The sequence below is a fragment of the Dromaius novaehollandiae genome, chromosome 1, assembly GCF_036370855.1.
Source record: "Dromaius novaehollandiae isolate bDroNov1 chromosome 1, bDroNov1.hap1, whole genome shotgun sequence".
Lineage (NCBI taxonomy): Eukaryota > Metazoa > Chordata > Aves > Casuariiformes > Dromaiidae > Dromaius > Dromaius novaehollandiae.
The window spans coordinates 167,332,460-167,344,821 of NC_088098.1; the positions used below are offsets into that span (position 1 = coordinate 167,332,460).

Below are 12,362 nucleotides of genomic sequence, written 5' to 3' on the forward strand. Positions count from 1 at the left end.
CTCCCTTTACAAAACAGTAATGCTAATAGAATGGCTTATTTAAGTGATATAAGGCCAAACTCATAAGAGTAGGATAAATCTTTTGTAATTTCCTTAAATCAGTGGATTCCAGTTTCATACTTATACAACTAGAAACAGAATGTGGCCCATTATCTGTAAGTTAAATAGTTAATTTAATGAACATTTAATTACAAACTTCATTACACTTTATTTCTTTGGATATTCAATTAATTAAATGCCTCTGGTTCCTAGGACCTAAATGCATCTCTTTCTGTTTTCTAACACTGTTCTTTTCAGTGTTTTAAGAATAAAAAGTTATTCTAAAACATAGCTGTGCATAGTATTTCTGGAGTATTATTACACTACTAAGTACTTTGAAATGTGGCTGAATAATGAAAAGAAAAAGTGATAAACATTGTAAAGATATGTGGTATTGATATTAGGATAGTATTTATACATAGATAAACACAGATCCGGACAATATTGCTGGAGTGCAAGGAGATTTATGTGCTCTCACTTCAGCAGAGCACATCGCAAAGCTTTTAGGAAGGGTAGGGAAATTATGTAAATGAACAAGCAGTGGGGCCACCCTTTTCAGAGTGCTGCTCTTCTGCCCCTTCCTTCCACGGAACCAGCACACCTGTCTACTTCTCCATCCCAATATCACTCTTTAGCTTGAGGTTCCACATTTTCCAGAGTAAATGGGTGCTGCAGAAAGGCATACAAATTCCCTACGATCAAATAATCAAAACAAATATTAAGACCATTTGAAGACTGACAGCTATAGAAATTGAGTCTTTCATTCACTCTCTTCTATCTCCATTTCAATTTCTTGTTTAATGCCAGTAGTGCCAGTAACGTTCTACAATCTGCACGAGACAATCAAAGCTTTTGGCCTCTTCTCTAGAGGCTATTCAGCCTCTCCAAAGACACTGAGCAATATAAAGAACCCACCATCTATGAACGAAGATGTTCTTGTTTACCCTATCATCATATCAGATCCTTCAAGGTGTAGTACCTTAACGGACTGTGTCCCTGAGAGGGAACCGTATGCATTAAGAAAACTCCATTTAAGTTTCTGTGAGAAGCCTAGTCAGACATTTTAGCTCCAGCTAAATATAAGCCTAAACAACTGACAGAACCAAGATGTTACCTTCATATTTTACCAACGACCTTGATTAGCTATTACTGCTTTATCAAACCTATTTTCTAAGATGTGTTTTCTATGGGTCATAGGCTCATTTTTAACAGTATTTTACCACTAATTTTATCATATTAACAGTTAAATTATTATTTGATATGAGAAAAGTTACCACTGCCTCTAATATGCATTCCTAAAAAGAATACTCTTGAGAATTAGCTATATGTTATAGGGGGAAAAAAAATGAAAACATAGGAGAACATTCAGAAATGAAATACTACAGCATACAGAATCAATTGTACATGTTTTGACAAGAAGTGACCATTAAAATAATGGGAGGTCAGTGTAAAAAAAGTGCAAGAATTCTGACTGTAGGACTATACAACTGGAAAATGCTTTTATGTCAGATTCTTAATTGATGACAGAACTGACACAATGTTTGGTGTTTCAAGTCATCTGTTGGAATGTCTAGAAATTACAGGGATATCTTCTGGGACTAGCCAAGTGAAGTTCAGCACATTTCATCAGACAGAAGTATATAAAACAAAAAAACTAAAGCAGGAGAAAGGGAAAAGGAAAGGAAAAGGGTAAGGACAAAAGGGAAGGATAAAAGGGAAGGAGGGAGGGAAGGAGGAAGGAAGGAAGGAAGATTTTAGAAAGTGAAAAGAAAGAACTCATACCTAAACTCACCATTTAGTATTTAGGAAATTAAATTCATTACACAATTGGCACAATATTGGATAAAGAAAGTAAAAAGAATATTTCTTTGACTTGTTAAGAATAAATGCTGTATATTATCACAATCCATGTTTTGATTCCAGTAGTTAGATTGAGAAACTAGGATCCTCTTCTATCTTTTTTCCTCTTTTATCACAAAATTTCTTGCGGTTTTAAAAGAAAATGTGAGGCCATATGGGTCTTTCAGCAAGCTCAATATTACTTGTCAAAACACTAAAAAATTAAGAGGAAAAAAGAAATCAGCCCAATGACCCACAAGCTAAAATAATGTTCATAATTCTTAATTTTTTTTTTTTGGACACTTTTACCCCTTTGGTCAGCACTAACTCAGCAGCTCATCATGTAGAAGGTTTCACTGATCTTACTAACAAAACAGAGATCATATTTATATACAACTTTTTTTCTTTAAACAAATCATCTTGTGTTTTCGAATCAGAAGCACATCTCCCTTTGTCATCTGACATTCCCATCTACATTTTTGTGCTGTAATTTTCCACAGATAATATATTATTGTAGCGACTGAGTGGGAAATCCTACTTCCATTAAAGTCTTCATTCAAAAATAGCCCTTTCAGGTGTATTTGTGTGTTTCAGGATAATTATGGACTAAACAACATTATTTTGCACTTTGTATCCCTTTTTAAGGTTTCCTCTTAAAGAAGGAACTTTCTGAAGGTAATCGATGTCATTTACTTTTTTTTCTTCAACAGCGGAACTGATAATCTATTTTTTTCTACTGATGATGGGAAGTTGAAGGATTTTAAATTAATTGCTCTTATTTTAGTGTAGACCCTTAGAAAAAATTATCAGTACCAATTATCAAGCTTGTGGAGAAAACATGGAGGCAGCAATACTACTGGCCTCAAAATTGGCAGCATCACCGTGTGAGCATAAACAGACTGCTGAGGCATTTCTATCAGCTATTTCTTATAAATTTTCAAGGCATTCCTGTTCATTTACTCATTTGTGGATGCTGCCTCTTTGTGGCAGAATGCCATGTAAAATGTACCTTTCACATTAAGGACCTAATCCTACATTTCTGTTGAAACCAGTGCAAACTCCTGTCTATGAGATATTTAAAATTATAGAGAAATATATATATTTATGTAAAAGATCACACACTGTTTGCAGGACCTTCTCATTCAAGCCTTATGGAGTAAGCGTTCCTCCTAGTGAATGACAAAATCAGAGAGGCTGAAAATTTTCTTACTTATATCCATTTAACAATGGTGTCCCTATACTAAGTTTAAATGAAAGGGGAATCAGACCATTGTTTTCAGTGGTTAGACAGGAAGTAATTCAAAATAAGGGCTCTAGAACTGCACCTCAGTCAGCAACACTCACATCTCTCACTAGGGTCAATAGGAAGTCTGCAGTAGATCAAGAGCAGTAGACAGAATATCCATGTGTTGTTTCTTTTGTGACAAAAGAGCACTTCTAATATTTGCATTTCAAATCTAAATAACAGTCCACTTACTAAACGGTCCAAGCTAAAGATAGTCATGCATTTTTTTTTTGCTTTTGCCTTGTGTGGGTGGCATAGAGGGAAGAACACATGCCGACAAGACATTTATCTCGAATTCCAACAGACCAAGTTATAAAGCTTTGTTTTTTTAAGGGGGGCATATTGCACATGAATAGGAAAAGCAGAACAGAACTGAGCCCTTTTGCAATAAATGATGTACTTGTCAGTAACAGTGCAAACAATACCAAACACGATAACCTAATGAAGAAAGACAAAAACTCATGTGAAATATCACTTACCCTGTTCCATATATTAAAGAAGACTTTAGAAAGAAAACAAAATGTAAATATAGAGCTATCCTATTAAACAAGTTGGTGAAACACATACCTAGTATCATTCTCTGACCCATGTTATATATGCTGGTAATTACAGTATACTGTGTTTTGAACATAAAAAAACACGTTATGCTTGAAACTGTTTGGTCTTTCTGATCGGGCATGATTGCTAGTAAAGAGAATTCGACATATGAACAGATGATTCTGGCAAGAAATTTTAAACTTCAGATACTCATTACTTCATGTTCTTACATTTGAAATATTTATCAAGTGTTTATTCAGAAACTATTAAAAAATCACATGTGCGGGGATACATATGAGACATCAGTTGCCCCATCTTACAGTGATGCTGTGTTTATGAATATCCTTGCCATTGCCTGCTGCCCAAAGGGGTAAAGACATTGTATATAGATGTGTACAGTCCATCATTTGGTCTTTCAAGGTGCCAGTAAACACATGGATCTGTACAAGTGCAATTGTACTTGACTAAACAATCAGAAACTGGCTACAACAGTTGTCAAATCATTATATTTTGGTTGACTAATAAAAGAAAAAAAAATTATTTTCCTGCTAGAATGAATGACTTCTACATGTCCCTCACTAGTTCGCCCAATCATATGCCCTAGCAGAAGGCTGCTAAAAGGTACCTTTGTAAATAGAGAAGCATGATTTTTTTTTCTATTGTGACCAGATTATATGTCTTAGATTGCCTATTAAGATTTGGTCATAACTGGTGTTAACTGTAATGATTTAAAAGGTTCCCCAATACTACATCAGCTTTGGGAAAAAAGCTCTGAATGTAGCGCAACAGTTCTGAGCGACCCACAGACTTTGGACTCCGTCCTGAAAAAAGAAAAAAAAAAACACTTAAACTTCCCAGTAATTTTACTTGTAAGAATATTTCTGCATCCTCTATCCTACTACAATCTTTTGGGCATTTGACTAACTTTGCTCAATGAGTGAGTCTACAGAGACTACACACATGAGTGAAGTTGTTCATGAGTAAAGTTGTTCGTGTGCTTAAGTGCCTGCAGGATGAAGGCCTAAATTGGGACTTCTTTCATGAGTAAAGGTACTCAAGTAGATAAGAATTTTCAGGATTAGGCCCTAAAATAGTGAAGGAAAGAGAAATGCTAATGCGCATATAAAAATAGGTGCTACAATAAAATATTTTTTATATTTCATCAATAAGTTATTTTCACTAACCAGTTATGGATCATATATCTCTGCACTCTTTAATGATTTGTCCACATCTACGGTGATCCTTTTAAAGATCATAATATATTTTTTAATTCAAAAGTCCAGAAAGCATACAAACACATCCTTAAAAAAAGGAAACCTTGTATTAAAGTCGGGGTGTGCTAATCTCTCCATAAAAGCTATTTAGACTCACCCATGGCTAAAAGGGGAAAATGTGCGCTGTACTCTTCAACCAGAAAGAAAATAAAACAATGCCTGTCCAAAGAAAGGTGACCACGACTTTTGTACTCGTAACCTGAACAATGTGACCTGACAAGACCCTCCTGCCGTCTTCCCCAAGCACACACCGGCACACACATGATGCAGGTGTTGCGTCCCATTTACACAATAGGTGGTTTCCTACTTACAAACACAGAGGGGAAGAAAAGAAAAGAAAATAAAGAAAAGAAAAGAAAAGAAAAGAAAAGAAAAGAAAAGAAAAGAAAAGAAAAGAAAAGAAAAGAAAAGAAAAGAAAAGAAAAGAAAAGAAAAGAAAAGAAAAGAAAAGAAACGAAACGAAACGAAACGAAACAGCACACCCTTTCTGAATCATTCCCCGAAGCTGAAAAATCCTGTGCCAAGGCACTTCGCCCTACAACAAAACGAATTAAAGGCGGGGGGGGGGGGGGAGCGGAGGTCAGCATTTATGTTTCTTTGTTTTGCGTGTGGTTGTTAAATACAAATACTCTAGGGAAGGAGCTGCTGGAGTTGTGGGGAGAGTGGAGAGGGGTGTTTCTCAGAACTGGCTGAATGTGGTCTGTTTTTCCAGCACTTCGAGGTAGTCCGGCTCTGCGTTTAGTTTTGCTTTTAGCTCCAGGTACTCGTTCCTGTTGGGCTCTACATAGACAGTACTCGGGGGGTTGTAGAGCACCGTCTCCCGGAGCCTGCCGTCCCCCGGCCCCGGGTGCAAATACTGGTGGGGACGCCTAAGGTCATAGTTGGGGGAGTAGGTGTAAGCGTCGGGGAGCTTGGGGTAGTCGGGGAGGGTGGCGCCGGGGGTGCCCAGCGTGGAGGAGGAGTGTTTGTCGGGCTCCAAAATGCCCCTGTAAAAGCGATCAGCGTCTTGCATCGGGGAGAGCAGCTCCTCCCGGGGCTCGATGGTGCTGACGCTGTACGCGGGGCTGCGCAGGGGCGCATCCTCCCCGCCGGGCGGCGGCGGCGGCGGCCCCCCCGCGGGCTGCAGGGGGTGGTGGCTGCTGTAGGTGACCTTGAGCTCGTGGAGGTCTTTGTAATCCTCGCCTGCGTTGCCCTCCCGGGAGCGGTAGATAGGGTTTTTGCACATGTGGCCCAGGGGGTGCGGGATGTACTCGTACACGTGGCCGGCGGGGGTTTTCACTTTGGGCAGCACCGCCCCGCCGCCGCCGCCGCCGCCGCCGCCGCCGCCGCCGCCGCCTCGGTGCTGCTGGTGCTGCTGGTGGTGCGGGTGGTGGTGGTGGTGGTGGCCGCCGCCGCTGTAGACGCTGTACTGCATGTTGAAGGAGCTCACGTCGGAGTTGTTGGCGCTGGCGTGGTCGCCCTGGCCCTTCTTGCGCCGCTTCATCACCAGCACGAAGAGCCCCGCCGCCACGAAGACGGACATGATGAAGACCAGCAGCAGGCTGAGGATCAGCACCGAGAGCGGCACGGAGGACCCGCCGCCGCCGCCGCCGCCCGCGGGCGCCGCGCCGCCCGCCGCCGCCGTGCCGTTGAGGTGCACGGTGGAGGAGGAGGGGGTGGTGCGGGCCGGCAGCGGGCCGGGGGACGGCGTGGGCGTGGAGACGACGATGTCCGAGTAGTCAGGGCACAGCAGCTCCGCCCGCACCGCCCGCATGTCGCTCTGGGCAAACTTCTTGGGGGACTCGCAGATGACCTGGTCCACCAGCACGCCGGTGTTGAGCTGCTCCAGCCACAGCTTCATGCCCACCACGTCGCAGGTGCAGTCCCAGGGGTTCTCGTGCAGGTCGATCTGCAGCAGGGACTTCAGCTGGTCCAGCACCCCGCTCACCGGCAGGTAGGAGAAGTGGTTGCTGCGCAGGCTCAGCCTGTAGAGAGACAGACCAGAAAAAATGTTCCCGGGCAAAGATCTCAGCAGATTGTTGTTCAAAAACAGGAGCTGGAGGTTGGGGACGGGTTCAAAGGTGCCCGCCTCTATCTCCCGGATGACATTGTACTGCAGGAAGAGGTACTGCAGGCTCTGCAGCCCATAGAACAGCTCTGGGCTCAGCTTCTCGATCCGGTTCCCATTCAGGTACAGTCTTCGCAAATTAGTTAAATCCCCAAAAGCCCGATCCTGAATAACTGAGATACGATTATTGCCCAGATGCAGCAAATCCAGCCCGGTGGCATCCACAAAATCTGCCCTGCGCACCAGAGCAATGTAGTTTTCTGTCAGATACATCTTCTTAGGATTATAGGGTTTGGGCTGCAGTTCAGACATGCTCTCAATCTTCCTCTCCTGACAGTTGACGTTGAGGCCCAGGTCAGAAATCTGCAAATTGCAAGTGCAGGCAGTGGGGCACTCCAAAGGCACCGGGGATTTGGTCTGGTAGGCAATGCTGGGGCCATAGTTGCTGTATCCCAGGTCTTTTGAGGGCAGGCGGGAGGTGGGGCGCACCCTGGTCTTGTTGGGTTGGCGAGTCCCCTTAGGGGGCTTCAAGGGGGATTTGTAAACAGCTGAAGAAGAAGTGGCCACGGAGTTCACCGAAGCCGGGGTAGTGTGGAAATACCCTGTGGTGCTCAGCGGTGTCTGCGGTCTCATTTCATAATCCGAAATGAGTCTCCTGGGGCAGAGCTCCTGCTTGGAGACCTCATCTAAGTCTCGACCATGTAAGCGGAAAGGGGTCTCACAAACCACATCTCCCACCAGAGCAGAGTAGGAGATACTGTCCAGCCAATCCTTCAGAGCAATCAACTCGCATGAGCAATTCCAGGGGTTTTCCTCCAGCTGCAGCTCCACCACTTTATCCATGTGCTGCAAAAGGCCCACATAGGGCAACAGCTTCAGCCGGTTACCCCTCAAGTCCAGGTGAGTTAAGGGCACAAAACGGAAAAGGTTGTTGGGCAAACTGGAGAGGAGGTTATCATTGAGAATCAGCACCTGCAGCAAATGCAGTTTGCTGAAGGCATTGGGTTCAATGACGCTAATATAATTATAATCGACTTGTAGATACTCCAAACTCTCTAGCCCGAGGAAAGTGTCATCCCGTAAAAGTTCCAGCTTGTTGTTGTTTAGGTGCAGCCTCCTCAAACCTCTCAGACCATGAAAAGCCCCCGTTTCAATGTCTTGTATGTCGTTGCTCCCTAGGTGCAAAATCGAAGCCCCAGTGTAATTGACAAACTGGTTAGGGTACAGCCTGTTCAGAAGGTTCCCTGACAACAAGAGGTGATAGACAGGGAACCTCGGTGGACTGATCTCAAAAAGGCTGATGATCCCTCTGTTTTCACAGCTCACTGTTAAGATACTGTCCTTCTCCTCGCAAGGACACGCATTATCACAGATTTCCCCATAATATTCGATGCTTTCTGCCCACGAAAGGACTAGCGATGTTAAAGCAAACGCGATCGTTTGCAGCATCCAGATATGCATTTTTTTGTTGAGGTCCTGTTCCAAAGTTACTGTAGAGCAGCAAGCGTACATTTTATTTCCTGCATGGGCAAGAAGAAAAAAGAAAGCAACATAATAGCATAACACTGTAAAATTTAAAACAGACACAAAGTTTATATGTATCTTTAGTGGAGTAGAGATTGGATTGTTAATCAAACAAAGAAAACTCCTGTCACTTCTAATCCCCACACTTCTGAAACCTGGATGGCATGAATTGATTAAAAGGTTGATGGGCAACTCCTAGTGAGTTAAATGCCTGTGGTGTTTAAAAAGGTGAGGCCACAACAGAAACTGTTCTGGTTCTATTCATATGTGGTATATTTCAATGTTTCATTGGATTTCTTTTTCACAACCAGCCCCATAAATATACATAAAATGGCTGTCAGTTCAGTTTCACGGTTCCAATTTAAGAGAAAAGAAGCACCATTTTAAGAGGTTTCCCACCTCCCCTATTACCCAGCTCCCCCTTCCCTTCAGAACCTCCTCGGTGAACAGCGCACGAAGGTCTTCCCCTATTTTTACAGAGCCAAAGTGCTACCTTGATTTTTAACCACTGATGGAAATGCCATAGTAGGAATCTAAAGAAAAACACTCAGTGCTGAAAACTGCAGTTTAATTCAACAGAGAGAATACTGACAGAGTCTCCAAATCATCTGTTCCCTAGAACATTTTTATTTATATATATATATATATATGCATATATAAAGCGCACACGCACACAGGCACACACCCACACACACTGTAGAGGACTTTTGTGGTGGAATTCTTCAGTAATGAAACTAAATACATCCACCTCCTACTTCAATACACTTAATAGCTCTATTCAGTGAGAGAAATTTTGTATCTTTATACAAGTAAATCATCTTAATTGATTTTATGATTCCCAGAATGAGTTATGCACAATATAACAGAGCTCACTATCAAGCAGAGGTCTTCAGTTCTTATATGCACACACAGACACACACACATACACACACATAGAGCCACACACTCTCACACTTGAAAGGAATGTTTTAACCACTCACCCAAAATTTGTGAAAAATGTAAAACATGCGGATCATCTTCGCAGCCTCAGCCATATCTGACATACCGTTTATTCCCAACGTTCTGTAAAACTAGCCTCGTAGAAGTGGAGAGATCTAAATAGGTCTCATGGAAATATCTCATCGCCAACACTCCAAGCATCAGAGTTACTGATTATAAGCAGCGATGGCTGTCAGTGCTCTTCATCCTTTAGGGAAGAAGACACCCAGGCTGATTAAAAGCCAAAGGGGATGGGGGAAAACCCTATCATTGACCTACATCAGTGATTTAATACCCGAATTTTATCTAGCCGGAAACAAATCCAATTTCCATTCCTTCTTGCAGTCTTTTTGACTCCTTGTGGTTTTCTTCTACTTCTACTAGTCTAAAAGCAACATGAATAGGGAAAATATATGCACTGTGTGTGTCGGTAGGGGAAGACTAATAAATCATCCAGGCTTAAATGCTGGGCTCCTGGAGCAGGCTTGCATTTTCTATCGTCCACCTCAGAGCTCCAATCCTCATGCCACAACTCTGGTTTGGAGGAACGCATCCTAAAAAACGGCAAGTCTCAGTACTGCAAGACATCTCCTGTGGCATCAGGTTCAAGGCTGCAAATCTAGCACTTGCAGCAAAGGCAGTCATGCAGCAAGAAATTGGAAGTCTCGGCGAATCTCTCTCTAATTCTGACCAGACGTCAACTGGATCGGAATTACTCAAAGCAAAAGGCTTCACTGCATAAAGGCAGCAGAAATCTTACTCAAATGCATGTATCTAGCATATTCTTTCTCAGCTCGATCAGATCCATTCATCCATTAACCGACAGTTCTTCAGGAAAAAAAAAAAAAAAAACACATTGAAAACCTGCCCGGTCAGTGTTAAACTCCCAGGCATTTTACAACTTTAATTCAATTACGGTTAGTAAAGGAGAAAAATACAACCATCCCTCCCTCCTCCTTTGTCCCTTTCCCTGAAAAAAAACGGGGGGGGGGGGATGGGAGATGTAGAGAAAATAAAGTTGTAGCTGGCTATATGCAAGGTTGCAATCCCGCCCTGGAAACCCCTCTGTGATGACTGCGTGCTGCTGTTCGCCAGCTCCCTACAGAGGTTCATAAGATGGGGGTGGAGGGAGGGAGGGGGAAAAGGGGAGATGCGGAGCGGGGTTGCATCGGGATTTTTCCTGTGTGTGTGTTTTTTTTCCCCAAAGAGTTCAACGCTTAGATTACCGCACTGCATATCCGGCTTGAAGCAGCTTTCAGTACCGCCGACAGCAGCAGCAAGCAAGCAAGCAGCCCCAGCCGGACACTGCCACCCAACTGAGCAGCACCCAGAGTTGAGAGAAATGGCTTTCCAAGGTGGGGGGGGCAGGGGAGCTGTTGGGGGCTGGAAAGCAACAGCAAGAAAAGACCCGGCGGGGAAGGGGTGGGGGGTGGGGGGGAGAGAAAGGAAGGAGAGAAAAGCGAGAAGGAGAGCGCGAGAAAAGTCAACCCCCGTACTTACTTCGCCCGAAATCTCCAGGGCCCCAGCATTGTGGCAACCCGTGCAGCTGCCTGGTCGGTACGCGGAGGAGGCAAAGCAGGCGAGTATTGCAGTCGGGGAGGGCTCGGCGAGAAACGCACATAAACAGCACCCCGCATGCAGGCGGCGCCGAGGCACCAGCACTCGCACAGGGGCGCGCGCACAGACACACACACACACACACACACACACACACACACACACACACACACACACGCAGCCCCGCGCGCCCGGGCAGCCGCGGGCGCGCGCGCCCCGCCCGCGCGCACGGCGGCGCGCGCCCGCGCGGCGGCGGCGGCGGGGTGTGTGTGGTGGTGGGGGGGCGGAGCGCGCCGCGCGCTGCCCGCGGCCGGAGAGCGCGGCGGGGGGCGGAGGGAGCCGCGCGGGGGGAAGGGGGGAGCCGCGCGGGGCGGAGGGGCGCGGGGCCAGCCCCAGAGCGTGGGGCGGGCGCTGGGCGCGGGGGGGAGGCCGGGGACGGCTGCCCGGTCGGTGGCGGTGGCTGACAGCGCGGAGCTGGCTCGGCTCCGCACGGCGCCGCACTCACGGGCACACACATGCCGATACAATCGCGCGGGCGCCGCGCTCCTGCCCCTGTCACACGCACACACGCACACCCCGCGCGGCTGTACTCACTTTCCGCAGCGCAGGTCAACTTTCTCCGCGCCCGGCAGCAGCCGCCGCCACCGCCCCGCGCCCCCTCCCCCTCAGGCCAGGCCCCCGCGGCCGCGCCAACGGCCGCTGGGCCGTGGCGCGCGGCCGAGGAGCCGCGCGGCGGCCGAGCCGCCCGCTGCCTCCGCCCGCGGCGGGCGCTCAGCATGGCCGGGCGGGCGGCGGGGAGCGGGCGGCGCGGAGCCGGTGCCCTGGCGGCCGCCGCTGCCCTCTCCAGCGCCGCCGACCAGCCGCCCGCTGTTGCCGCTACTGAGTGATACGGAAGAGCCCCCGCCGCGTCCGCGCCCCGGCGGTCGCGGAGGGGACGGGGACGCGGGTGGCTGCGGTTAACGGGAACGGTGGGTTTCGCTGCGCGCATCCGCTAACGCGGGGGAGGGGGAGATTGTGCGCTCCCCCTCCGCGGCCCCCCGAGCCACGGGAGCGGCTGGGAGCGACATGCCGGGGGCGCCGTGGGGGGGCCGCCGCGGCGACTACCGAGAGGGCCCCCCGCCACGGCGCCCCCCGCTCCTTTCGCACCGCCGCCGCTGTGGCGCTTCCCGCCGCCGCCAGGTGGCGCCGCCGGGCGGCGCAGGGGCAGCGGGGCCGCCGCGGGCGCTTCGCGGAGCCGGCAGCGCGCTGGGGGGGCGAGCCGCGGAGTGGTGCGGTGCGGAGC

At 47.0% G+C, this 12,362-nt stretch overlaps 1 protein-coding gene across 2 annotated transcripts; it reads right to left on the reverse strand.

The window, feature by feature from the left end:
* Positions 1-5,544: 5,544 nt before the first annotated feature.
* Positions 5,545-11,255, reverse strand: SLITRK5 (SLIT and NTRK like family member 5). Of its 2 annotated transcripts, none has more exons than XM_026115318.2 (3): positions 11,024-11,255; positions 9,526-9,731; positions 5,545-8,541 (listed from the first exon to the last, which is right to left on the reverse strand). In XM_026115318.2, exon 3 carries the CDS (start codon positions 8,531-8,533, stop codon positions 5,654-5,656), a length of 2,880 nt encoding a protein of 959 aa, XP_025971103.2. In that variant the 5' UTR covers positions 8,534-8,541; positions 9,526-9,731; positions 11,024-11,255; the 3' UTR covers positions 5,545-5,653. The 2 variants fall into 2 exon arrangements, with proteins under 2 accessions (XP_025971103.2, XP_064360790.1); XM_064504720.1 differs by having other exon boundaries at positions 9,526-10,351.
* Positions 11,256-12,362: the final 1,107 nt, after the last annotated feature.